This window comes from Neolamprologus brichardi, chromosome 3 (assembly GCF_056152115.1).
Source record: "Neolamprologus brichardi isolate AB-2024 chromosome 3, ASM5615211v1, whole genome shotgun sequence".
NCBI lineage: Eukaryota > Metazoa > Chordata > Actinopteri > Cichliformes > Cichlidae > Neolamprologus > Neolamprologus brichardi.
This window is the reverse complement of record NC_142106.1, coordinates 1,724,129-1,752,091: the sequence shown is the minus strand read 5'-3', so window position 1 is coordinate 1,752,091 and position 27,963 is coordinate 1,724,129. Positions and strand designations below refer to the sequence as shown.

Sequence of the window (27,963 nt, the reverse complement as noted above, 5' to 3'; positions counted from 1 at the left end):
ATGAAGCCGGCAGCCACCCCTCTGCGCCTCCTCCTCCTCCTCGGTGAGTCCCTCACTCATTTATTTAGAGCAGAGACTCTGACAGCAGCTCACAGTCTGTATATTATAACATAATATAACATATATAATATGTCAACATGGTAATTAATCTATTATTAGACAAAACTGGCTAGATCTTTGTATTTATCATCCATCCTCATTACAGTCATCGTGACAGGTTTATGGCTGTTTACAGGGTCAGAAATAATGGCTGTCATGACAGCTTTTTAACAAGAATGAATTAATGACTGGATATTTGTATGACTTTAGAAAAGGCTGCACTCCCAAGTATCAGGTATAAATTCCACTAATTAGGAGTTTCTACAACTTGAGACAGTTTGTGCTGTTAAAACAAACAATACATCGATTTTAAATACCAAGTGCATAAACAGTATATTCTTTTGTTTTTTGTTTTTTACAGTGATGTGTCAACTCATTTTTAAAAGTAAGTGTGTTACATGGCTGGCCTGATCTGAACCTGAGTGATAGTCTGTTATTGGACTTTTGTGCACAGAATCACAGTTTGTCTATAATGAACACCATGTCCATAAGTGCACATGACACCAAGACACCCCAGGTCACAAATGCACAGCCATACTTTTGTAATGGTGTCACCAGATGTGCAGCTGTATGTCTTGTAAAGACAAGAGCTGAGCTGTCAACTGATGACCACTTGGTGGTGAGTTGGATCAGATGGTGGGGGAGGATGCTGAGCAGGCCTGGTTCACCTAAACAGATAGTGAGGGTGTGCTGGGAATGCCTAGCAAAGGCCGCATTCCATGACATCTTCAACTCTAGCAGAACCACATCAGTATTTCAAATGAGGCTGAGAACACTGAGTTTGAATGGGTCACCCTGAGTTTCTTAGGGGCCAATAAGGTCAATTTGACCCCATATACATTAATGTCAAACCACTACTGTGGCACACTAGGTGGCCAAGAAACATGACTGTTAACATAATGTTTGATGTGAAGGCTTTTAAATAGTTAAAAGTTGAAATGTAAATTGTTGATTTCTGTATTTTATAATATATTTATTGCATTTTATGTGGAGTGAATAAATAAAAGTATATTTACGGTGGCCCCCTAGAGACAAAGCACGTACAAACTCTGAAGCACGTGCAAATTTCCCTGCTTGGAATTGTATACAATTGCATTGGATTCACTGCATGAATAAACTTTCTGAATCCTTTATCATCCGCAACAGAAAATAATTGTGGATGATGCTATGCAGATGACGCCGATGAAGCCAGATAACACACACCAATTAGTTAAACTGCAGGAATGTCTTAAAGACATAAAGACCTGGATGGCCGCTAACTTTCTGCTTCTTAACTCAGATAAAACTGAGGTTATTGTACTCGGCCCTGAAAATCTTAGAAATATGGTATCTAAGCAGATTCTTACTCTGGATGGCATTACCTTGGCCTCCAGTAACACTGTGAGGAACCTTGGAGTCATTTTTGACCAGGACATGTCCTTCAACGCACATATTAAACAAATATGTAAGACTGCGTTCTTCCATTTGTGCAACATCTCTAAAGTTAGAAATATCCTGTCTCAGAGTGACGCTGAAAAACTAGTTCATGCATTTATTACTTCCAGGCTGGACGACTGTAATTCATTATTATCAGGATGTCCAAAAAACTCACTGAAAAGCCTTCAGCTAATCCAAAATGCTGCAGCAAGAGTACTGACAGGGACTAGAAAGAGAGAGCAGATTTCTCCTGTTTTGGCTTCCTGTTAAATCAAGAATTCAAAATCCTGCTCCTCACATACAAGGTCTTAAATAATCAGGCCCCATCTTATCTTAATGACCTTGTAGTACCATATCACCCTATTAGAGCACTTCGCTCTCTGCAGGCCTACTTGTTGTTCCTAGAGTATTTAAAAGTAGAATGGGAGGCAGAGCCTTCAGTTTTCAGGCCCCTCTTCTGTGGAACCAGCTTCCAGTTTGGATTCAGGAGACAGACACTATCTCTACTTTCAAGATTAGGCTTCAAACTTTCCTTTTTGCTAAAGCATATAGTTAGGGCTGGACCAGGTGACCCTGAATCCTCCCTTAGTTATGCTGCAATAGACGTAGGCTGCCGGGGATTCCCATGATGCATGTCTTTTATCCTGTCTTCCTTCTCTCACCCCAACCAATCACAGCAGATGGCCCCGCCCCTCCCTGAGCCTGGTTCTGCCAGAGGTTTCTTCCTGTTAAAAGGGAGTTTTTCCTTCCCACTGTCGCCAAAGTGCTTGTTCATAGGGGGTCATATGATTGTTGGGTTATTCCTCTCTATCTATTATTGTACAATCTACTGTACAATATAAAGCGCCTTGAGGCGACTGTTGTTGTGATTTGGTGCTATATAAATAAAATTGAATTGAATTGAATAGTACCTTGTGTGCCTGCTCCGGAAAATTTCCCAGAGCCGTGCTCAGGCTGTTTTTCCCCAGCCAAACAAACAGACTTTTTCCTTTGGACTCTGCCGCTGCACATGTGGTGTGAATCTTGTTTTCATGATTAATTATCATTGTATCCTAGCCAATCCTAGTGCTTCATAGCTTTGTCTTCTTTCTCAGCATTCCTAGTAGTAGTTTTGTCTCGTAGTTCTTGCCAGTATTTAGTTACAAGTTCTTAGTGCTCTAATAGGAGGTTTTGCGTTAGTTTAGTAAATTAAAGAGTCCAGAGGCCAATTGTTTTCCCTCTCATCCTTAGTTCACGTGTAGTGTTTTATTTTCGTTCACCACTTTCAATGTGTGACACTTTTTAGTGCCAAAATAAATCGTTTCTTTTCACTGTACCTCCGAGCATCCTTGTGGTGTCTGCATTTGACCGGTCATGACAGAAGTACCCAGTGAAAATTAAAAATCTTTCAGGTTGGTCAGATTGCAGGTCACTGACAGCCTCATACAGCTTGAGTAGAGCTTCCTTAGCTTCAGGGGGAATGTACACTGCCACAATAACAATGATACTGAACTCCCTTGGCAAATAATAGGGCCTTCACATCTCTGCCATAAATTCCGTCAGCAGAGCACTGCTTGTTGATTATACCTGTGTTGATTTAAACATACAGGCCACCACCGCCGTGTCCTTTTCCAGATGTACCGGCATTCCTGGATATTGTGTTGCCCCATTAGCTGAATGTCCACGTGGGAGATCTTGTCATTCAGCCAAGTTTCCATGAAGATAAACACACAGTGTAGGAGCCATATGAGTTGTTCCTTTTTTGGATTAAGAGGGTTGATTTTAAATGCACACTCTGTATTGGTGCACGGGTGTTGGGCGTGACTCATGGGTGTATTAGGTGATAAATGTGGTTGCAGTCACCTGTTCACCACACCTGATGTTGATGAGCATGAGGAGAAACTTTCTGTTGACCGTAGCTTGAGTGCAGCTTGAGTCATTTTGATGCATTTTTGTATCCAACTTGAGTTTAGTTTAGTGCATTAATTGATGCCATAGGCCAATGTTGTAGCGTGACATATAATTGGTGTAAGTGTCACAATACGGCTGTGTGCAAGCAAGAGTAGGACCCAAACGCAAACTCGCAGAGACGAAAAGTAAACTCAAAACCTACAGCTTTGTTGCTGGCGTGGAAGGGAAACAAAGAACAAAACTAAACTGGGAAAACTAATACTAAATCATACATGGAAACACAGGGAGAATCACACAGCTAAGATGGAGCACACGACACTGACAAAGAGAAACATGGGGCTTAAATACACTGAGGGATAATGAGGGGGGATGAGCCACAGGAGGAGAGCACAGCTGGGAGTAATTAGGCGAGACAAGGGAAGCAAAACTAGAAACATTAACATAGGGTATAGACCATGAAAGTAAAACAGGAAACACACTGACTGAACTCAAGACAGGTAAACTTAACAGACTGGGGAGACAGAACATAGGGACCTGAAACATGGCACAGAAAGGCACAGTAGACACAACATGAACATAACGACGCCACAGGGGAAGAGTAAAACAAAACACAGGAACACAGGACCTCTTTCACAATAAAATATGAATGTAATGAAACGCAAACATGACTACATGAACTTGACAACATAAGAACCACAGACATGAAACACATGAAGGACAAGGGAGACTTAACAGGGGTTGGATCCACAAGGGGAATCTAATAAACAAATGATCTTATATAACCTAATGAACTTAAACATAAACCATAAACATAAAAAATAAAGTAAAACTTAAAACGCTGGGTCAAAAGACCCTGGATCGTGACAGTAAGACTTTGTGAGTTCTTGTGTTTGTGAAATCTGTGCGTTTGTTTAAAAGTTGATCCCATGTGCTGATTTTGTATAGTGGACAGTACCATGTGGAATAAAAGGAACAAATAGTACATAAGTGCATCTAATGTGTTTATTGTTGAGCATCATCAGCGTTCTCATGTTTGGCCTGCCGTGCCTGTTGGGTGGAGGAGCCGCAATACACAGCACGAAGCACAGGCCAAGAAGGTGGTGTGGCAGCAATCTTCCACACCAGTCTATCAGTCAACTAAAGCCCCAGACAGACTTTTAATTCATTTGAAAGCCTGATCCGCCGAAAGGAGTAAGCAGAAAGGAGGGGGGCTTGCCATTCTTGTTAACAGCCGGAGATGCAACCCTGCTCACAGCTGCTGCTCGGTGCTGTTGCCTTTTTAACTCCTCCACTGCTGACCAGTCTCCAACTGTTTTTAACCAGAACTGTAAAAGTTTTTATGCAGCCAGACTGGGGAACTGAGCTCATGGTTTTATTCCGGTGTATGCCATTCCGTCACTTGTTGAATTATCAGGGGATCTGTGGAAATACCTCCAGCAGAGATGATCTGGCCCAGATAGGCAACCTGCTCCAGGAACAAGCAGCATTTTGATGGCTTCAGTTTTAGGTTGGCTCCACACAATCTGATGAACACTTGCTCGAGCTGCTCCAGCATCTGGGTGCTATCCTGACCCAGGACAATGATGTCATTAAGGTACACTAAGCAGCCTGGTTCCAAAACTGTAGTGCGTGCGACCCAGACAACAAGCACCTCGGGTTGAGGGCACAAGCCAAAGCACGGTATCTTTTCATCAAACAGGGTTATCACTTGGCCATAATCTAAGCAGGCACACGATTGGGGCAGGAAAGGGTGCCCCAAGATAACTTCAGTGCCCTCAGCCATATCAGCCAGGATGAAGTTCACATTGTTACCCCTACTCCCCAAATACAGTGCAGTGGGTTCCAACAGTATACTCAGAACGAGCATCACATACACCTTGGGCTGCCATGAGAGTTTTTTTATTCCATTTTAATTCCTTTCTTTTCTGTTTCTTCTTATTATCCAGACAGCTCACTTTTGCAGCTTTGTCCTTCATAACTGGTACCAGTAAAATACACAGCATTGAGTCTGGTAGTCTTCCATGAATCATAAACCCTGTGAAGCAGAGTGCTAGAAGAGGAACTAGCCTTAAACTGTTTTAAATGTTCTGCAGTGATGTGATCCAACCCAGAAGCTTTATTATCAGATAACTATGAATGAATTCATATATGTCACGGCTGCCGAGGCGAGCCGTGTGGTGTTGGAGGGAAAGAGGACCCAAAATGCAGGCAGTAGATTGATGATGCAAGTGACGTTTATTTCCAAGTGACGGAGTTACAGAACAGGCAGTGAGGAATGACAAATGACTAAAGAAACCTAAACTGGGAAAACTAAATAACAAACCTGAGAACATACGAAATAGGGTGCAGTGCAGGGCAGAGAGACGCAGAGACAGGAACGAAACACCATGGAACACAGACGAGCCGACAACAAGCACAGACCGACACCCACTATATATACACACACAAACAAGGAGACCAGGTAATGACATACAGGTGGGAGCACAGCTGATTCTAATACACAAGACGACCTGAGGATACAAGCTGAACACAATGACAACAGACACAGACCTTCAGAATAAAACAGGAAATCCAGAACACGAACAGGGCACAAGGGGAGGACACAGAATACCAAAATCAGAATAACTAGAACAGAGGACAATAATCATAAAACACAAAACGCTGGGTCAACGGCCCAGCACCATGACAATATACTTCATGTGTCCTTACACTTATTGTGTCATTACTCATGTCAGAATTGTCCTCATATGATTCACTTTTTATACAGTAAAACAATGCGCTGTAATGCTCTCCTGACAGGGTTTTGTAGGCGGACTCAGGCACAGACCAGGAGACCTTTGCAAAAGCTGACAGTGCGTTTATTTACAGTGATTTCACCAGGTGATAATATATACAAAGTGTTTGGGAGAGGGGTCCATGGCTCTAGGGTCCGAGGGTGAGGGGAAGGGTCTGAAAACACACTCCACTCTCTCAGCAACGATCCCATTCCTTTGCCTCCAACGCTCCTCTCGCTCACTCGCTCACTCAACGATACAGGGATGGGTCCAGGGAAGATCTACAAACACAGAAAAATCCACTTAGTACAAGGTCGCACGAAGACTAACAGTCTCAGACTTGCTGATCACAGAATAACTGACGCTGGTGGCTCAACGTTCCAGCAACGAGCAGCCAAAGAATCTGCTCTCAGCTCATTTTGAGTTATGAAGCGAACAGCATATTTATATCTGACATTCACACATTTTTTCTGTTCAAATTCTGGGCCTTGTTTAGGTCTTCCAGCCATGGCCCAACATTTATAAGCTACACAAGCTTCATCAAGGTACATGGATACATGTTCTTTCCAGGTCTAATGTTGGGTTTCTTAGGCTTATATTGTTTATCAAACAGTGTAGCACATTCATACAGAGCAGTCACTATATCATCATACATGGAGCAGAGTTCATGTTTATGCACAGCATTCTTACAGTTTACATCCTTGCACAAAACAGCTTCTTTGGGCAAAGAAATGTTGTTCAGATGTATATCGGTATTACTATGATAAGCTAAGACGTCCCCTTCACTAAATGCTGACCAGTCTAATTTTACACTGGTAGCAATATTAGCAATATTATTCCCAGTTGTTGCAGGCATTTGTCCCACATTCACAGTAAAACCAAAAGGTATATGGTCTGACACAGTTACCTCATACCTAATAGTCATGTTTGCTAAAGCTGCATGTCCCTCAGCTGTACAGATACAGTGGTCCAGCCATGATGTACTATGCCAGGCTTCACTTATGTATGTATAGCTGTCTGCAGGCAATAACACTTTGGTAGACATGATAGGATTGTTAACTTCACAAAAGTGGGCTAAGTGGTTAGCAAACTGAGAACTGGTGTCTGTGAGATCAGCATTAAAATCACCCAAAACATAATAGCTGTAAGTATCATTATCTTGAATAAATGCATTAATAAAAGCCAGCCTACTGAGGTATTCCTCCTCATTTTGACAAGATTTATAGGCAGTATAAATATTAAGAAAATAAAACTACTATTATTCTGTGTATATTGTATACCAATACACCAGTCTACATCCAGTTTAATTGGCTTTATCACTGGGTCTATTTTTTGTCCTAAAGAAACTGTTGGACATTATGGACAATGCTGGGCATCCTCTGCACACAGCCATAAACAAACAGAGGAGTCTGTTCAGTGACAGGTTGCTTCTCTCAAAGTCAAGAACCAACCGACTCAAAAACTCCTTTGTCCCACACGCCATCAAACTGTTTAACTCCTCTCTGGAGGGGAAACAGGAGGACAAAGGAGGGCGGGAACAACTAAGCTGTAGTGCACTTTTCACTGTGCAATTTTTATTCTATATTCAGCGGTGCAATAGACTCAAAATAGTTGAAATGTGCAATTCCCTGATTATTCCTATTGTTGGATTTATATTTTATTATTGTCATTTGTATTGGGAAATATTTAGCCATATATGCTTAGAGGTGTATAATCAATTGTGTAGTGATAGGATGTATGATCCTTAGGAGTCTGCAAAGACTGTTTGCATTCCAGAGTGCTCTTTCATTCACACCCACATCCTGGGAGCATGGGAGAGGTCGTACCTTCTTTTATTGTTTTATGGTAGGATAAACGTAGCTATGTCTGTTTTACTCTAAGTGCCTTTTGTTTAGATGAACTGCTGGACTTCCAGGTCAGCAGATTTTGGGAAGTTATTTATGGGGTCACAGCTTCACCCCACACACACACACACATACACAGACGGTACTCTTTGTTCACTTGTATATCTATATGAGATATCCTATGTTAATGAACCTATGCATATTCATGTAACCTCAATAAAGAGCAGTGTTACGAGGAAGCAGACGAGAGCAACTGGGGTCAAGCGAAGGAACGGCGCTTGTCGTGGTTTTATCTAATCTAATGTTGGAGAGCATCTAAATTCTCCCTGCTGTCCTCCACGGTGTTGGGAAGGATTATGCAGATGTATTTAGGTGCCTATCAGGTTTTTTGGTCTAATCTAAGTGTTAAAACATGTTCAATTCTGAGCTAACATTCACTTTTTCCTCCAAGACTCTGGAGTCTAATGCCACCTCTCTGCTCACACTCAGCTCCCTCATAACTGTTCTAACTTTCATGTGATTTTGTAATGACTGCAGTCCCCTCAGTGTGACTGTCACAAACATCTGCTTATCTGTTTGGTCATATTCACACAGAGAAAGACGCTCCTCACCTGTGCAGGTACACAAGGTGGTGGAGCCTCTGACCTTTACTGACCTCTGACCTCCTGTTGCAGGTGTGTGTGTGCTGCTGCTGTCTGCACCGACTGTTTCTGCAGGTGAGGAGATGGAAGTGAAAACAATCAGTGAGACTCCAACAGGAACACAAACACATTTACTGTGTGTGTGTGTGTGTGTGTGTGTGTGTGTGTGTGTGTGTCCTCCAGTGTCTCTGTCTGTCAGTCCAAACCTTCAGCAGGTCTTCAGAGGATCTTCTTCAGTGGATCTGAGTTGTGTTGATGATGGACAGACAGCTGATGGGTGGACAGTGAAGAGGACCAGAGGAAACTTCACTGAGGACTGTGGGAGGCTTCTTGGTTCCTACTGTGTTGTGGATGTTTCTGCTCCCAGTGAAACCTTCTGGTGTGAGGACTCCTCTGGACAGAAGAGTGACAACGTCTCCTTCACTGTCCAATCAGACACTACAGGTGAGATGTTCCAGCTGTGTCTCTGTCTCTGTGTGACTCTGCTCTCATTAACTCTGTTTGTCTCTGATGGTCAGAAAAAAGTGTCATCCTGGAGATCCCTGCACTTCCTGTGAGGACAGGAAGTGATGTCATTCTGCGCTGCAGACAGAGGGATGGTGCCACAGTCGCAGCTTATTTCTCCATCAAAGGAAGTTCTGTTGGTCCTAAACCAGAGCACATCATCACTAACATCCAGCAGGCTGATGAAGGTCTCTACTGTACTACTGATGAGAGTGGAAAGTCTCCTAACAGCTTTCTGAGGGTCAGAGGTCAGAACACTGACATCACTTCCTGTTTAAAAAATGATGTAACAATGTGACCTGATACTAAAATGATTGAACCATCTTCATCATCTCTCCTCCAGATCCTCCCAAAATCATCCATCCTCCTCCTCCTCACTGTCCTCCTCCTCCTCACTTTCCTTCTCCAAGAACCTCCTCAAACTTTGCTCCTCCTCTTACTTATCCTCCTCTCCCAGCATGCATCTGTCCTCCCCCTCCTCCCTCTCTCGTGGTCCCAGTTGTAGCAGGTCTGGTCTCTGGGCTTCTCCTGGTTCTAGTTCTGGGTTTGGTTCTGTTCCTCTGCTGGAAACTTAAAGGTATGAAAGCTCTCACTCACCTGATATGAACAGTTGTAATCTGATTACTACAGTTATTAGCCATAGGGTGTTTAGACTCACCCATGAATTAAGTTTCCCATTGGACCTTCTGAAATAAATAATTAATTTTACTTCATTTCATACGAGCACTTATATGTTCAGCTGAAAACAGATCTGGTCAGACAGACATTTGTTTAATTTTCTGTGTTTTGTGTTGTTTTATTTTAATCATGTCAGTTTGTGTGATCTGTTTTTAATACATTTGTAAATAACATTGTTTATAGAAAATAAAAAAAAATTTTCTTACATGATGCAAAATGATGAGGAGAAAGAGGAACAACTAAACAGGAGTTCTGTTCCTCTCAAAAGAAACAAGTTAAACATACCAAAGGTATCTTTCTATTATCTGGAATCACTTATCCCAACATTGCTGATCATAATAAGCAGTCACACAAAGCTGGTTATCAGCTCGCTAAGTTAGCTTGGGGTTTAACCTACAAATTCACAGGAAAGGGGCGGGGCTTGAGAATCTGATCAATCAAAAAGGGGCATTTCATGGATCACATGATTGTTTTTCAAAACAAAATGATCCCTATAGGGGTCACTTATAACAGAGAAATTATCAGATAGTGATCAAAATATAGAATAGAATAGAATAGAATAGCATTTAATTGTCATTGTAAAAATAGAAAAAATAAACAAAAGAAATAAATACTACAGTGATATATACAAAAACAAAGAAAGGCACACAATGGAGGACTGTTTCTTTGAAACAGTTTAAAAGGACTTGGTCTGAATAGGGTCCATGCATGAGTGGCCTGAGTGATGAGGGTTAGTCAGACCACGGCTCAGATAGGTGGGTGGGCAGGAGTGGGGGGATAACAGTCTGAACTGCCCAGGGTAAGAAGCTGTTAGTGAGTCTGGAGGTGTGAAGTGCTGTATGTAAAGAACATAATAATATTAACCAGAAAAATGTCACATTCTTATAAAGTCAACTGAGATCAAAGGTGCAGAAACTGGTTAAACTGGTGATGTGTGACAGAGCTGCAAAATAAAGATCTGAACAGCAGTGAATGTCTGAGCTCAGTACTGCTGCTGTTTGTTTCTAAGCAACAGCTTCACATTGAACCTGTAAAACTTTAAACTGGATCCTAAGAATCTGTAGCTATGCCCAAATTTAGGGGTAGCATCCTTAAGATAACGCATTTTTAGTCAATTACGTTACAGCAATGTGACGAAGGCTGTCCAAATTTGAAGGCTGCTCCAAATGTGCCCAACAAATGTGTCCTCCTTTTCCCCAGATTTGAAGGATTGGTTGGGTGTATCCTTCGTGCCCCACAATATCCCATAATTCATAGCGCGGCCAGAAAATTCCAGTTTCCAACAATAGCCGCAGCTACTTCATTTTAATATAACTTTTATTACTCTTTCTGGGTCACAAAATAAACTTTTAAGATATTTTCAGGCGAGAATGTATTTGTGTAAACTTCAAATATCTGCTTGGTTTATTAAGATATCACATATTTGCAATAGTGCTCCGACGTTTTCAAAGACGCCTGTTACCCACCAGCTCGATACCTAGCCAGGGTGAGACGAGCGGACTGTGGTGTTATGGAGGTCACAACTGTGAAGAACCTGCAGAGAAGTGTCTGAGATGGATCATCTGCCTCTGCTGTGAGTCTCCTTCATATTACTTCCAATCTTCTCTTTAAACATTTCTCCAAAATTATTACCTCTGTATCCCAAAAGGTTGATTCTGTTCATCTGGATGTAAGGTTTTCAGGGGGAGAAATGTTTCATCAGTCATGGTCTCTGATCAAAGCCCGTTGATCAATAACCATGAATACCATTCACAGAGAGTTGGGGAATGGCTGCAATCGCAGCATTGTAAGATGGCGAAAGATGTACCCTTAGGCCCCCTCCTCGATTCAGAGATGGTCTTTCCCTTTTCACGTAAATGGCCTCCTTGACTCCACGCTCAAACCAGCGTTCCTCCCTGTCCATGATGTGTACATCCTCATCTTTGAAAGACTGTCCACTGGCCTGTAGGTGTAAACAGACTGCAGAGTCCTGGCCTGACGAGGTAGCTCTTCTGTGTTGTGCCATCCTCTTATTCAGAGGTTGTTTGGTTTCTGCAATGTATTCAATTCAATTCAATTTTATTCATATAGCGCCAAATTACAACAACAGTCGCCTCAAGGCACTTTATATTGTAAGGTAGACCCTACAATAATAGATACAGAGAAAAACCCAACAATCATATGACCCTCTATGAGCAGCACTTTGGCAAAAGTGGGAAGGAAAAACATCATTTTAACAGGTTGAAACCTCCGGCAGAACCAGGCTCAGGGAGGGGCGGTGCCATCTGCTGCGACCGGTTGGGGTGAGAGAAGGAAGACAGGATAAAGACAATGTATAAATACTGGCATTCCTCCTGGCACTTAACAGTGTACACTATATTACTCTGTTTGTGTCGGGGGACCCGATCCTTTGGGTGGATCAGTTTTTGGCTACTGAATACTAGAGATGGCACGATACCACTTTTTTTGTCAGACACAATATCATAAATTTGGATATCTGCCGATACCGATATGAAACCAATATATAGTGTATCTTATAATCAATAAAACTTCATTTCACACAATAAGGTCAATTATGGTGTTCCACAGGGTTCGGTGCTAGGACCAATTCTGTTTACATTATACATGCTTCCCCTAGGCAGCATCATTAGAAGACATAGCATACATTTACACTGCTATGCAGATGACACCCAGCTCTATCTGTCCATAAAGCCAGATAACACACACCAATTAGTTATTAGTAATGCTGTGAGGAACCTTGGAGTCATTTTTGACCAGGACATGTCCTTCAACGCACATATTAAACAAATATTTAAGACTGCTTTCTTCCATCTGCGCAACATCTCTAAAATTAGAAATATCCTGTCTCAGAGTGACGCTGAAAAACTAGTTCATGCATTTATTACTTCCAGGCTGGACGACTGTAATTCATTATTATCAGGAAGTCCTAAAAACTCGCTGAAAAGCCTTCAGCTAATCCAAAATGCTGCAGCAAGAGTACTGACAGGGACTAGAAAGAGAGAGCATATTTCTCCTGTTTTGGCTTCCCTTCATTGGCTTCCTGTTAAATCCTGAATTGAATTCAAAATCCTGCTCCTCACATACAAGGTCTTAAATAATCAGGCCCCATCTTATCTTAATGACCTTGTAGTACCATATCACTCTATTAGAGCACTTCGCTCTCGCTCTGCAGGCCTACTTGTTGTTCCTAGAGTATTTAAAAGTAGAATGGGAGGCAGAGCCTTCAGTTTTCAGGCCCCTCTTCTGTGGAACCAGCTTCCAGTTTGGATTCAGGAGACAGACACTATCTCTACTTTCAAGATTAGGCTTCAAACTTTCCTTTTTGCTAAAGCATATAGTTAGGGCTGGACCAGGTGACCCTGAATCCTCCCTTAGTTATGCTGCAATAGACGTAGCCTGCCGGGGATTCCCATGATGCATTGAGTTTTTCCTTTCCCGACACAAACAGAGTAATATAGTGTACACTGTTAAGTGCCAGGAGGAATGCCAGTATTTATACATTGTTTTTATCCTGTTTTCCTTCTCTCACCCAAACCAATCACAGCAGAACGCCCCGCCCCGCCATGAGCCTGGTTCTGCCGGAGGTTTCTTCCTGTTAAAAGGGAGTTTTTCCTTCCCACTGTCACCAAAGTGCTGCTCATGGGGGTCAAATGATTGTTGGATTTTTCTCTGTACCTATGAAGCGCCTTCAGGCGACGTTTGTTGTGATTTGGCGCTATATAAATAAAATTGAATTGAATTGAATTGAATTTTGTATAAGTTCATACTCATGTTTTACTACAACGTACTACTAGTGACACATACAGGATTGTTATGGGTTTTTGCTTAGGCAGTGGTTGCCCTTCTTGTAATGTTCTTATTCCTCTATGAATAAAACATCATGAATGGCACATTGTTTAGCCAGCTGTTTATTTTCTCTTGCGCTCACTCACTCCTTCTTTGTGTTATTGATTTCTGAGTGCCCCCCTGTGGGTAGCTTCCTCACTAGCACCTATTATTACACTTCTCTCCTGGATCACTGGAGCTTTCTTTAGGTGCATTTGCAGCTTTGACAAATGATCAACATTCAATGATTTTTGATCAGTGGTCTTTGGTCAGTCGTTGTTACACAATGGTGATGATAATTTGCATATTAATGATGATAAACTGACCTTCCAGCCCATTGTTCCTTTAGTGGTGCAATTTCAGTTATTATGCAGATGTACTGATTATGAGGGAAACCTGCAGTTAGTTGAGACTGAAGGAGTCACTTGGATGAGTGACGAAACGTTTCTCCCACTGAAAACGTCAGGATGAAAAGAATCAACTTTTTGGCATTTACTTACCTGGATGATTGAGCATGCATCAAGATATTATCTGTGTTTCCACCACTGGATGGCGCTGTGAATTATTGTGGGAACAGCAACCAATCACTGCAGTCTGAATGCTTCTCTTTGGTCATGTGACCATTTGATCTCTGATCAGTGTGTTCTTCAGTTTCAGGCCTGTTTCTGCTGACTGCTGCAGGTGAGCTGATGTTCCTACACCTGTCTGTCCTCATGATGACCTCTGACCTTTAGTGACCCTCAGTGACCTCTGTCCTCCTGTTACAGGTGTGTGTGTGCTGCTGCTGTCTGCTCTGACTGTTTCTGCAGGTGAGTTAAAGGTAAAAACAAACAGGAAGTGAAGTATGAATGAAGGAATTAAGCTAAAGTGTTCCTGAGAGGAGGAACCAATGGGAGCACTCCATTAGGCTTGGACCTTCTCCAGGTGTTTGCTCTGTTTGCATTCACAGAGTTAACAGGAGCTCCTGGGCTGATGGAGCTGTTCAAGTGTTGTCAAGTGACCTTTGTCATGGTCTTTGTGACCCAGCCTCGTCAGCTTCTTCTACATCATTAGGGATGCATTCTAACTGTGTGACCTGCAAGGGTCTGTGTAGGAGACATAATCAGACCTGTACTGAGGAAGAGAAAACAATATAAATCAAAGTGATGGTCCAGGAAATACTTCATGAAAACATTGACATAATAAATAAAGTGCAGCAGATCATGGGAATGTTTATCATGGCTTGATTTTCCATTTCACGATATATTAACACCTCAACAATGACCCCTGTTAGGGGTTCAATATTGAGGCCGAGAGTAAAAACAACCATGGTCCAGAAGAGCTTGGTCAAACAATTGATGTTAATGACCACACGCGTGGGAGATGAACACTGTGCAGAATCAGTGTTGATCTGTCAAACAATACTCAAACCAAAGGTTTTATAGGGTTGGGGTAATACAACGCCCCTTCATGCATTAAGCAGATACAATACATCAAAATACAATACATCATCAATACAGTCAAATCAAAACCACAATGACTTTTAACATAATTTGAAAAGAACATTGTCTTCGTCTCCACGGCAGGTGCATCCTGTCACTCGTCCTGCCCGCGCTTATCTTCTGGAACATCAAGCTCAGTTCTGCAAAAAACTGTCACGTATGCAGGCACAACATGCAGTTACAGCAAAATAAGTCTGAACTCTTCACCTACAAAATGAGTTTACTACTGTGTGTGTATGTGATGGCCTCCGTTGCACTTTGTTTCACCTCACCAGCTAAAACCTGTAACCTTTCCACCAGACAGAAGGCCACACGTACACCACTGAAACTATATGTGTAATCCATCCATCCATTCGCTTCCGCTTATCCTTTTCAGGGTCGCGGGGGGCGCTGGAGCCTATCCCAGCTGTCATAGGGCGAGAGGCGGGGTACACCCTGGACATGTCGCCGGTCTGTCGCAGGGCCAACACACATGGACAGACAACCATTCGCACTCACATTCATACCTATTGACAATTTTGGATTATCCAATTAACCTATCCCCACAAGCTGCATGTCTTTGGACGGTGGGAGGAAGCCGGAGTGCCCGGAGGGAACCCACGCAAACACGGGGAGAACATGCAAACTCCATATATGTGTAATATACTGAGTAAATGTTTTAAGCAAGAACCACTACTAAAAGCTTAATAAAAGAATATAAAAGTATAACAGATAATAATAAACAACCTGGTTATTCAAATAGCATCATCCAAACAGCTCCTCACAATTACTTACACTTACAATCTGCTTTTAGTTTCGCTTTTGCAAAAGCACGCTCTGCAAAAGCATCTAATTTCCTGTCAAGACTTTTAGGCCCAGATTATATTCAGAGGTGAGCCTTTCATATAATGCAATGTAATCTGCCTATAAACATTTAAGATTATAAAAAGCATTCAAAAGCATTTAGGATTATAAATTCAACTCAACAGTTTAAAGTGTTTATAACTGCACCTGTAATAAAGGCTAAATTGGGTGCCAATATGTTTAAACATCTAAATGCAATATCACTATTAATTATTAATGCAATGGTAATATGGACAATAGCAGTAAAATAATTTCTCTAATCCCAATACCCCCTATGAGCAAGCACTTTGGTGACAGTGGGAAGGAAAAACTCCCTTTTAACAGGAAGAAACCTCCAGCAGAACCAGGCTCAGGGAGGATAAGAAGGCAGGATTTGTTTTTCACTGTTAGAGTTAATTGTGTGTCACAGAGTTTGTAATTCACATCATGTGACTCATTTAAATACTGTTGTCCTCAAAGTAAAACCCTTATGAACAGGGTTAAGGTTCATTCTGCCCTAACCCTATGTCACCCTTTTTAACTGAGTAGTCCAAAATCAGTCGAATCCACAGTAATCTGTCATACAAAGTCAAGGAAAAAAAACAATATTTGAGAATCTACTCTTGTTGGGTTCAGTTAGGATCGTAAGGAGACTGGCAGTGGTAACTCAACTTAAAGAAGGAATATCCCTCCACTCAGAATGAGACACTGACAACAACTTAAAGGGAGAAAAGTGATTTGAGTGTATTCAACATTTAAATGGTCCAAAACATAGACATGAACAAAACATTTAAATCATTTCAAACATGTGAATCTCAACAATGTACAATATATCACTTAAAGTGTCCATAAATGTATTAGGTAGGCTGTCCATTTCAGTTCAGTGCACTTAGTATTCAGGGTTCTTAGTAAGTGTTAATTGTCTTTAGTCACTGGTTTGCTTTTTGATGCATCAGTTTTTTTGTGTTAAGTGGAATCAGATCTGACCCAAAAAGGAAAAAAGTAACAACATAAAGCGTCCTGAGATCTCAGAAAAACCGTTAATCAAAAAAAAAAATGTTGCATCCTACCACCCTCCAAGTGAACAGGTGGCCTTCAGATTGAGAACATCCTTTCTAGGCACCTCCAGTGGCTTCCAGTCCTTAGACGGCACCGCTCAGTCCTTACAGCAGATTTCTACCACATAAAAAAAAAACAGCCTGCACACAATGTGCAGTGCAATCACTTCACTTGTAAAATAAAACATGAGTTTCTCTAGTGTTATCCCTTTTTTCCTCACACATCACACATCTATACAGTTCTTATTGGCCAATAACAATTTATCAACAACAAAAATACATTTCACTGCAAATCATGAAGCATGAAAAGTGTCTCCGTGGTGTGTTAGCTAAAACTTCACATGTAAGCGCATTAGCCCAGGGAGCACATGTGGGTACGCTAGCATACTTTCCACAGGCTAACACAGCTAAGCAATTGTTAGCAGGTTCTAAGACAAACATCACATTTCCGACAAGCATAGTATCCTGACTGGTTTTACGCTCAGAAACTGGACTATGAATCACAACTTAAACTGCAACTGTGAGACTCACCTGGATATTCTTCAAAGAAAACATTAATTCCATAGCGCAACACGTTACAGGACTGATGTTGTGTCCCAATTCAGGGTCTGCATGCTTGAAGTACGCATTTTAAGTGCGATTACGTCACCGCCACGCGACGACGGCTGTCCCAATTCGAAGTGTACTTCAAATGCATACTTCAAATGCATACTCCAAATGCGCCGTCGATTTCCCCAAATATCAAGCGTGGTCCGGTGCACGCTTCGTGGTCCCATATATCCCACTATTCATAGCGCGGCGGTGGGTGTGGATAATTTTGCCGCTAAATACGGCAGAAGGGAGCGCCGAAGAGTGAACTGTCAAAAGTAAGTACTGATATATGACGTCACTTATTTATGTGCGAATGTTTAATAATGAAGAACATTAAAACATTGCTGTTGGCCACATGCTGGCAAAGTTGTGTGACATTAGTGATGTTTGTACTTACAGCGTTAACTTGGTTTTAAAGCCTATATAATATAATTTAAGCCTATATATATATATATATATATATATATATATATATATATATATATACACATATATATATATATATATATATATATAGATAGATAGATAGATAGATAGATATAGAGATTGAAAATGTGACGTCAGTCAAGGGTAAAACCGCAAAGAATTCTGGGAACTCGTGGCAAGAGGTACTAGCGCACGCAGGCTTTCAATTGAAATCAGTTACACAGCGATAAAAAGAAACACAAAAAACTGTCAAGAAGCTGTTGTATTATTAACTGCCATAGCCGGTCGCATGACAGCCACGGGAAGCCGACGGGTAAAGAGATCGGTTTTTTTTATCGGATTACGTCGTTGAAGAGAAATTATTCGAGCCATGTTTCTGAAGTAAAAAGAGGCGACAGATGGCCTGGATTGCAGCCATTCAAAGACCAAATATAACGTCCCAGAACATCCAGCTCACAGTGTCACGATCCTGGGTCTTATGACCCAGTGTTTTGAGTTTTAGTTCTTTTGATGTTTATAGTGTTTGTTTAAGCTTATTAGGTTTCTTATGTTCATTTGCTTATTAGCTCCCTCTTGTGTTTTCAACCCCTGTGAAGTCTCCCTTGCCCTTCGTGTGTTTCATGCCTGTGTGTCTTATGTTGTCATGTCTGCCTCTCATGTTTCCTGTCTTATTTTGAAGAGATCTTGTGTTCCTGTGTTCATCGTGTTTAGTTTTACTCTTCCACTGTGACGTCGTTATGTTCATGTGTGTCAGCTGTCCCCCATGTGTTCCCACTTCTCTCATTAGCCTCCTGTGTGTATTTAGTCTGTGCGTTCTCATTCAGTCTTGGTCGGATCGTCTGTGTTGTTCCCATGTCAAGTCCTGCGTTCAGGTTTTCATATATATATATACAGTAGATATGCGCTCATCTTCATTGCCATGTTTAGAGTTTTGTTTGTTTTTCTTCCAGGGTTTTTCATAGTTCGTGCTTCCTTTCTAGTTTACCCAGTTTAGGTTATTGCTTAGTTTGCATTGTTTTTGCCCTTTTATTTTGTACTGTTCTGTCTGCCTTAATAAACAGCTCATCAGTTAAGTTTGAGTTTTAGAATGTCTGCACCTGGGTCCACTCTTCACACTCCACGCAGTTTGCCTCGGCAAACTGTGACAGAACGATCCAACCATTACATGGACCCAGCAGACAGTGAGCTGTATGAGCGTCAGGAGGCAGCCATCGCCCAGCTGGAGGAGGAGCTCCGCTGGAAGCCGTGGCGCGCTCCGGATTTTGAGCACATATTCCGCGGAACTCGGCTGGCTTTTGGAGGTCCCCGAAGTTGCCAAAAGCCTCCGCCTGCTGCCCCGCTCACACCCAAGCCTCGGCCGCTACAGGTGGGAGTGCTCCGTTTTCCTTCGGATGCTCACGCTCTAGCCTCTGCATTGCCGTCCCGCACGTCAGAGGCTCAGCTGTATGCCCCGTCAGCTTCCTCACCTCAGAGGAAGCGACGCTCACGCCGCCGTCACTTTTCACCTGCTGAGCAACTCCCACTGGTGAGTTATACTGACTGCTTTTCACACATCCCACCTGAAACCATAACCGAAAAGGACAATAAACTCACTCCAGACACTGTTGGAGTATCCCTTTTGGATGATGACATAGACTGGGACAAGCCTTTTCGTTTTGCTCCCTCTGAACAGGGAGAAGCCAAAGACAATAAGCACTCGCCAAAGGCTGTTAAAGGAAAAACTGTGAGCAATCGTAGCAGGTCTAACACACTCAGTTAGAAGTTCTGTCAGTTCAGGTTTTGTCAAGTCTGGTCCAGTCATCCCCAAGTCAGCTCACTCTAAGACTGTTAACCCAAGGACTTTAAAAACTGCTAAAACAAAGACCGTAAAACATGGTGGAAGAGATGCAAAATTCATTTTTGATAGGTCTGTTTTTGTTGACCCAGTATATATTAACTCTGAGCCTGCCCGTTTTAAGACTGTTTTTTCTGAGCCACCTCCTCTGCCCCCTTGTGTTACTGCTCCCAGGGCAGCTCGGACCCAGCACGCCCCTGCACCCGTATCAGTTCCTCGGGTGAGGGAGGCTGAGGTCCAGCTCGTCTGTGCTCCAGTTCCCAGGCTGGCTGAGGCTCTGTCAGTTTCTGCACCCGTACCAGCTCCTCGGGTGAGAACGGCAGCTGCCCTGCCGGTGCCTGTCCCGGCTTCCAGGGTGAGGGGGGCTGTGAACCAGTCCACCCCTGCACCCATGCCGGTCCCCAGGGTGAGGTCAGCCAGGATACAGCCAGTCTCCGCACCCGTACCTACTCCTCGGGTGGGAGCAGCTAGTGTCCAGCAGGCGCCTGCACCCGTTCTTGTTTCTGCTGAAGGCTCAGGCAAGCCCGCCCAGCAGTCCACCCTGTGTTCCAGAGGCTCAGGAGAGTTCAGTCCACAACCATCATCATCATCACTACTGCATGCATTTCAGTCCATAGCTCAGACATTAGCTCTGTTAGTAGCCCAATCCATAGTTCATTTTCCTGTGTTTCCGTTAGCTCAGCCCTTTGCCCACTGTGCAGTTCAGCCATCTCCCCAGTGTTCAGCTCCGCCATTTGTTCCACCACCCGCTCAGTTTTCTGTTCAGCCAGTAGTCTCTGTCCCTACTGGTCCTGCTTCGGCGTCAGCTGGAGGGCCCGAGGAGCCCGTCCAGCCTCATGCCTCGTCAGCTGGAGGGCCCGAGGAGCCCGTCCAGCCTCATGCCTCGTCAGCTGGAGGGCCCGAGGAGCCTGTCCAGCCTCATGCCACGTCAGCTGGAGGGCCCGAGGAGCCCGTCCAGCCTCATGCCTCGTCAGCTGGAGGGCCCGAGGAGCCCGTCCAGCCTCATGCCTCGTCAGCTGGGGGTTCAGGAGAACCGCACCAGCCTCATGCCTCGTCAGCTGGAGGGCCCGAGGAGCCCGTCCAGCCTCATGCCACGTCAGCTGGGGGTTCAGGAGAACCGCACCAGCCTCATGCCTCGTCAGCTGGAGGGCCCGAGGAGCCCGTCCAGCCTCATGCCGCGTCAGCTGGAGGGCCCGAGGAGCCCGTCCAGCCTCATGCCGCGTCAGCTGGAGGGCCCGAGGAGCCCGTCCAGCCTCCTGCAGTGCCACCACCTGCAGTGCCACCACCTGCAGTGCCACCACCTGCAGTGCCACCACCTGCTGCTTCCGCGCCTGTTCCCGCCTCGCCTCAGCCTGAGGACGACACATCACCTGTTTCTGCCTCACCTCAGCCTGAGACCGACTCCGCACCTGCTGGCCCTGCCACGCCTCAGCCAGAGGACGACGCCATGCCAGCTGGAGGTTCAGCCGAGCCTGTCCAGCATCCTGCCACATCTGCTGCAGCACCACCAGCTGCGGCTTCCACACCTGCAGCGCCACCACTATCTGGTCCTGCCCCACCTGGTCCTGCCATGACCCAGCCAGAGGTCGTCGCCACGCCTCTGCTCGTCTCGCCTGCCATGACCCAGTCAGAGGTCGACGCCACGCCTCTGCTCGTCTCGTCTGCCAAGCCACGTCCACGTCCAGCGTTGCTGTTTCCGGGGCCTGCCAAAACAGCCTGTCCATGGAAACCAACCAAACCACCTCACGTCACGGGGTCACGTCCACATCCACACTACCGTCGACCACCTGCCAAGCCACCTGAGGGCCTACGTGCAGACCCACGTCGCCGCCGGCCGCCAGCCAAGCCGCCCGACAGGTCTCGTCCACGTCGCCGCCGGCCGCCAGCCAAGCCGCCCGACAGGTCTCGTCCACGTTGCCGCCGGCCGCCAGCCAAGCCGCCCGACAGGTCTCGTCCATGTCGTCGCCGGCCACGAGCCAAGCCGCCCGAGTGTGGCCAGCCATGCCTGCTTCACCACTGCCACCTTCCACGTGGTCGGCCCCCGGACCTGTTCCCACGCCGCCGCCGCTGCCGTCCGCACGGTCGGCCCCCGGACCTGTTCCCACGCCGCCGCCGCTGCCGTCCGCACGGTCGGCCCCCGGACCTGTTCCCACGCCGCCGCCGTTGCCGTCCGCACGGTCGGCCCCCGGAACTGTTTGATCATGAACTCCTGTGCCGTCGGCCTCCGGGCCGGCCTCCTGAACGGTTTACAAACTATCTCCGGTGATTCGGTGCCTTTCTTAGACTTTTGTTTCGCACTGTTTTCATGGACTCCGGGTTTTTGTTTTTTGGACTTTTGCTCTGGCTTTGGTCAGTCTCCGGCCCTCCGTCCTGGACCCCCGCCGCCCGCCCTGGGCGGGTTGTTTTTGGTTTGGTTTTGTTTTGCCGGCTTAGGGCGTCTGGGATCCGCCCTTGAAGGGGGGGCTCTGTCACGATCCTGGGTCTTATGACCCAGTGTTTTGAGTTTTAGTTCTTTTGATGTTTATAGTGTTTGTTTAAGCTTATTAGGTTTCTTATGTTCATTTGCTTATTAGCTCCCTCTTGTGTTTTCAACCCCTGTGAAGTCTCCCTTGCCCTTCGTGTGTTTCATGTCTGTGTGTCTTATGTTGTCATGTCTGCCTCTCATGTTTCCTGTTTTATTTTGAAGAGATCTTGTGTTCCTGTGTTCATCGTGTTTAGTTTTACTCTTCCACTGTGACGTCGTTATGTTCATGTGTGTCAGCTGTCCCCTATGTGTTCCCACTTCTCTCATTAGCCTCCTGTGTGTATTTAGTCTGTGCGTTCTCATTCAGTCTTGGTCGGATCGTCTGTGTTGTTCCCATGTCAAGTCCTGCGTTCAGGTTTTCATATATATATATACAGTAGATATGCGCTCATCTTCATTGCCATGTTTAGAGTTTTGTTTGTTTTTCTTCCAGGGTTTTTCATAGTTCGTGCTTCCTTTCTAGTTTACCCAGTTTAGGTTATTGCTTAGTTTGCATTGTTTTTGCCCTTTTATTTTGTACTGTTCTGTCTGCCTTAATAAACAGCTCATCAGTTAAGTTTGAGTTTTAGAATGTCTGCACCTGGGTCCACTCTTCACACTCCACGCAGTTTGCCTCGGCAAACTGTGACACACAGGTTAGTCTGCTCCAAGCATTCCCACAAAGGTCAGTGTTTTGTAGTAGTTAATACGTCATTTTTCATCACATAATTGGTGATATAGGTTACAAGCAAGTCTGGCGCTGAACAGAAATTGTGGCGCTATGCTATCACTAATTGCCCAGTACGATTACAGCATACAATATTATTGTCACTGCTACATTTCTGTAATGCGAACCAGAAATTATTTCCACTACTAATTAGTTACCGTTGAGCTCAAAGGTCCTATTAATAAACGGTTAACGAATGTGTATTTATGAAGGCGATTTGTGAGACTGGTAAACTTGGTCTTTCGTTCTACACGGTGCATTTCATGGTCCTGTACCCATCCGTCGTTAAACTGTTCCTGGGCTTGTTGCAGTGACCTGAAGTTACTGAACTTCATGAGTGTATGCACTCACTCCAAGAACCGTATGATTATAAATATGAGCGTGGTGAAAGTTGGGCAGCACGCTAACGTATTTTGTCCACTCTGTGTGCTCGTAAGGGTCTAAACCTTTCACTCCTTTGATTTTTTTCCTCGTATCTTTCCTTTGACTTTTCATCAAGTCTGTCTTTGTACAGACCGGCATTGTTCTCCTTCGTTTTGTACATAACTTTTTTGGGGGGCAAAGAAAAAGCAAGAAGGTTTTGGAACCGGAGAATGAACGTTTTGCGGTGCTGCAAATGCTTGCATTTGATGCGGTACTTGGATTGTTTTGCCACGAGTTACCGGCATGCAATGCGCGAAAGTCACGTGGTCTGTCAATCTCTATTGATAGATAGATAGCTAGATATATCATAATAATCTGACAATAATGCAACACAGAGCACCTGTACAAAAAAGCACAAAACCGACTGTACTTCCTCAGGAGGCTGAGGTCTTTCAACATCTGCAGGAAGCTCCTGAGGATGTTTTACCAGTCGGTGGTTGCTGGAGTACTGTTCTATGCTGTGGTGTGCTGGGGGAGCAGCACAGCAAAGAAGGACTCATCCAGGCTGGAAAAACTGATCAGGAAGGCTGGCTCTGTGGTCGGCATGAAGCTGGACACTCTGGTGACAGTGGCAGAGAAAAGGACACTAAAGAAACTGCTGGACATTATGGACAATGCTGGGCATCCTCTGCACACGGCCATAAACAACCAGAAGAGTCTGTTCAGTGACAGGTTGCTTCTCTCAAAGACAAGAACCAACAGACTTAAAAAGTCCTTTGTCCCACACGCCATCAAACTGTTTAACTCCTCTCTGGAGGGGAGAGGGAGGAGAGACAGGAGGACAAAGGAGGGGGGAACAACTAAGCTGTAGTGCCTCTTCACTTCACTGTGCAATTACCTTTTGTGCAATACTTTCTGTTAATAATCAATGGTGCAATAGACTCCATACTTGAAATGTGCAATTCACTTGTATTTTTATTTTTATTTTTATTCCTATTTATTCTATTTATCCCCTTTGTATATTTTATCTATATATGTCTTTGTATGTATATATGTGTGTATGTATATATGTGTGTGTGTGTATATATGTGTGTGTGTGTATATGTGTGTGTGTGTATATGTGTGTGTGTGTATATGTGTGTGTGTATATGTGTGTGTGTGTATATGTGTGTGTGTGTATATGTGTGTGTGTGTATATGTGTGTGTGTGTATATGTGTGTGTGTGTATATGTGTGTGTGTGTATATGTGTGTGTGTGTATATGTGTGTGTGTGTGTATATGTGTGTGTGTGTGTATATGTGTGTGTGTGTGTATATGTGTGTGTGTGTGTATGTGTGTGTGTGTGTGTATGTGTGTGTATGTGTGTGTGTGTATATGTGTGTGTGTGTATATGTGTGTGTGTGTATATGTGTGTGTGTGTATATGTGTGTGTGTGTATATGTGTGTGTGTGTATATGTGTGTGTGTGTATATGTGTGTGTGTGTATATGTGTGTGTGTGTATATGTGTGTGTGTGTATATGTGTGTGTGTGTATATGTGTGTGTGTGTGTGTGTATGTATATATGAATATATATATATAATATTCTTAACTCTGTAACTTCTGTCGGTGCTGTGCTTTTTGGAAAACAAATTTCCCAGAGGAACCTACCCGAGGGATTAATAAAGTTTTATCTAATCTATCTATAATATAATATTGGCCATATTATATTTACATTACCACAGTGAGATGACTTTAGTCTCATGAACAACATTAACTAATTATTATTTACTAGCTAATCTTAAATAAGATTAGCTAGTAATCTTATTAGCTAATCTTATTTAGCTAATAAATAAGATTAGCAATGAATGACCAACAAAACATTTTTCTCCTTCATTTATGTCACACAAAGCTGTATGTATCGTTTCTCGCGGTTAGTATCATGGTTGCTAGGCAACCTGAACAGCGCGACGAAGCATATATCGTCCCATTTCACAAGCCTCTCACTTCCGCACTTCTCGTACTTATAGTACGCGCCGTATGTAGTACGTGTACTTCAAGCGTGCAGACCCTGAAATGGGACAGAGCCTGAGTCTCCACACAGCTTTGCACATCTAGCTCCGTGCAGGCGGATGCAGTGAAAGAAAGTCACCACGCACGCGCTATGGTACATTCACGGTACATGGGAAAACTCAGCACTTAACAAAACAGTAACACTTCAAATTAGAATAAAAATAGAATACAATTGGCAATAAAATAACCATGGGTTACACCTGTCTGGCCAAAAATCCTCCTGTCAGTCACAAACTGAGTCTGAGCCTCTTCAGGAATAATTATAAGTATCCCATCCATTCAGTCACTTCCGCTTATCCTTTTCAGGGTCTCAGGGGGCGCTGGAGCCTATTCAATTCAATTCAATTTTATTTTATATAGCGCCAAATCACAACAAATGTCGCCTCAAGGCGCTTCATAGATACAGAGAAAAGCCCAACAATCATATGACCCCCTATGAGCAAGCACTTTGGCGACAGTGGGAAGGAAAAACTCCCTTTTAACAGGAAGAAACCTCCGGCAGAACCAGGCTCAGGGAGGGGCGGCCATCTGCTGCGACCGGTTGGGGTGAGAGAAGGAAGACAGGATAAAGACATGCTGTGGAAGAGAGACAGAGATTAATAACAGATATGATTCAGTGCAGAGAGGTCTGTTAACACATAGTGAGTGAGAAAGGTGACTGGAAAGGAAAAACTCAATGCATCATGGGAATCCCCCGGCAGCCTACATCTATTGCAGCATAACTAAGGGAGGATTCAGGGTCACCTGGTCCAGCCCTAACTATATGCTTTAGCAAAAAGGAAAGTTTTAAGCCTAATCTTAAAAGTAGAGATAGTGTCTGTCTCTTGAATCCAAACTGGAAGCTGGAAGCCTATCCCAGCTGTCATTGGGCGCCAGTCTGTCGCAGGGCTAACACACAGAGACAGACAACTATTCGCACTAACATTCACTCACAGATTCACACCTGTGGGCAATTTAGATTTTTCAATTAACCTATCCCTACTAACAAATCTTTTTAGAACTGCATTTTGTTAACTGTTGTCTGTTTTGTTTTATAATTTGTTATCCTTGTGTGAAGATATTTGTGATCTTTTATCTAGAAAGATGCTATAAAAATAAAGTTTTACTTACTTACTTACTAACTGCATGTTTTTGGACTGTGGGAGGAAGCCGGAGTACTCGAGGAGAACATGAAATTCCACCATCAGGCCCGGGTCTTTCTGTGTGGCGTTTGCATGTTCTCCCCATGTCTGCGTGAAGTCTCCCTGGGTACTCTGGCTAATTATAAGTAATATTATCAATAATATTTAACTAGAGTTCTGACAGTCTAACCTCCACCTTCACCACCTGCAGGTTTGGATCAGATCTGACCCACAAACATGTACACCTGAGGGTCAAAGGTCAGAGCTGTAGATAACAGGCTCAGTGTGGTTAAAGACAGGTTAGCTATATGTGTACTTTATGCAGTACTTGGAGTACAAAAACACTGCCTAACTCCTCCTCTGTGCCCTCTTTTAGGTCCTCCTCCTTTTCCCTGTGAGTCTGTGCTCAGACTCGTCTGCCATCTAGTGGTCTTCTGTCCGTACTTCATCTCCACTGGTCTGCTGCTGTTCATCTGCTGGAGCAGGAAGACAGCGAACAAACCAGCCGTCTCCATAGAGATGAGCCAGCGTGATAGAGGAGGCCAGGGACTGGATAAAGATGGTGATGATGTCACTGCCGATGTCACCACTGAGCATGCCTTCTGAGCTTTAGAGTGTTTGTGTTGAAGCTTTGAAGCTGTGTTTGCTTTGACGTGCCTGAGAGTGTTCAGCTGCTAAGGGTGGAGCACCTGTAATGACTCCACCCTCTGTTGGCTGTGGGACCAATGAAATGTCTCAGAGGTCTTTCTGATGCTTTTACCTAGTTGTAGAGCAGAGGATTCTCCTCAGTCTGGATTTGTAGCCTGCATGTTTCTACCTTCTGATCCTGAATCAGTTTTTGTCTCTTTTCCTGCTTCGTGTGTTTCTTGGCTGATGACGAACTTTGGTGGTGATGTCTGATTTTCAGCCTGCAGCTCCTCTCCACCCTCTCCACCCATTCATATTCATCCTTTCCTGTGATCTGGGTCCATTTCTTCAAAATTATAATCTGGATAAAAGTTTTGGTACATTTCTTTCCTTCCATGGATCATTTAATCAAGATCACTTTTGGCTGTGTTAATAAAAGAAACAGCTCGGCTCCCTAACCCTAACCCTTATCTTTGGGGAGCCATACAGTCTGCACTCTGCCTGACTGTTGCATCTGCAGAGATATTTAAATTAAATTAGAGCAAAACCTGAACTAATATTCAGATTGTACATCTTAAACTTGAGTTCTGCAGAGCCGAGAGCATTAAAGAGTCTCAAAACTCATGCTTTATTGAATGAAAAGAACTCAAACATAATGAAACTTAAAATTACCCGAAAGTTTTTGAATG

The 27,963-nt window shown here is 43.8% G+C and overlaps 1 protein-coding gene across 1 annotated transcript; it reads left to right on the top strand.

The window, feature by feature from the left end:
• On the top strand, nt 1-27,761 carry LOC148103111 (uncharacterized). The gene is made up of 9 exons (XM_087838618.1): nt 1-43; nt 8,698-8,739; nt 8,848-9,108; nt 9,183-9,416; nt 9,512-9,745; nt 11,279-11,419; nt 14,323-14,352; nt 14,439-14,480; nt 27,024-27,761. Exons 1-9 carry the CDS (start codon nt 1-3, stop codon nt 27,251-27,253), a joined length of 1,257 nt encoding a protein of 418 aa, XP_087694744.1. The 3' UTR covers nt 27,254-27,761.
• Nucleotides 27,762-27,963: the final 202 nt, after the last annotated feature.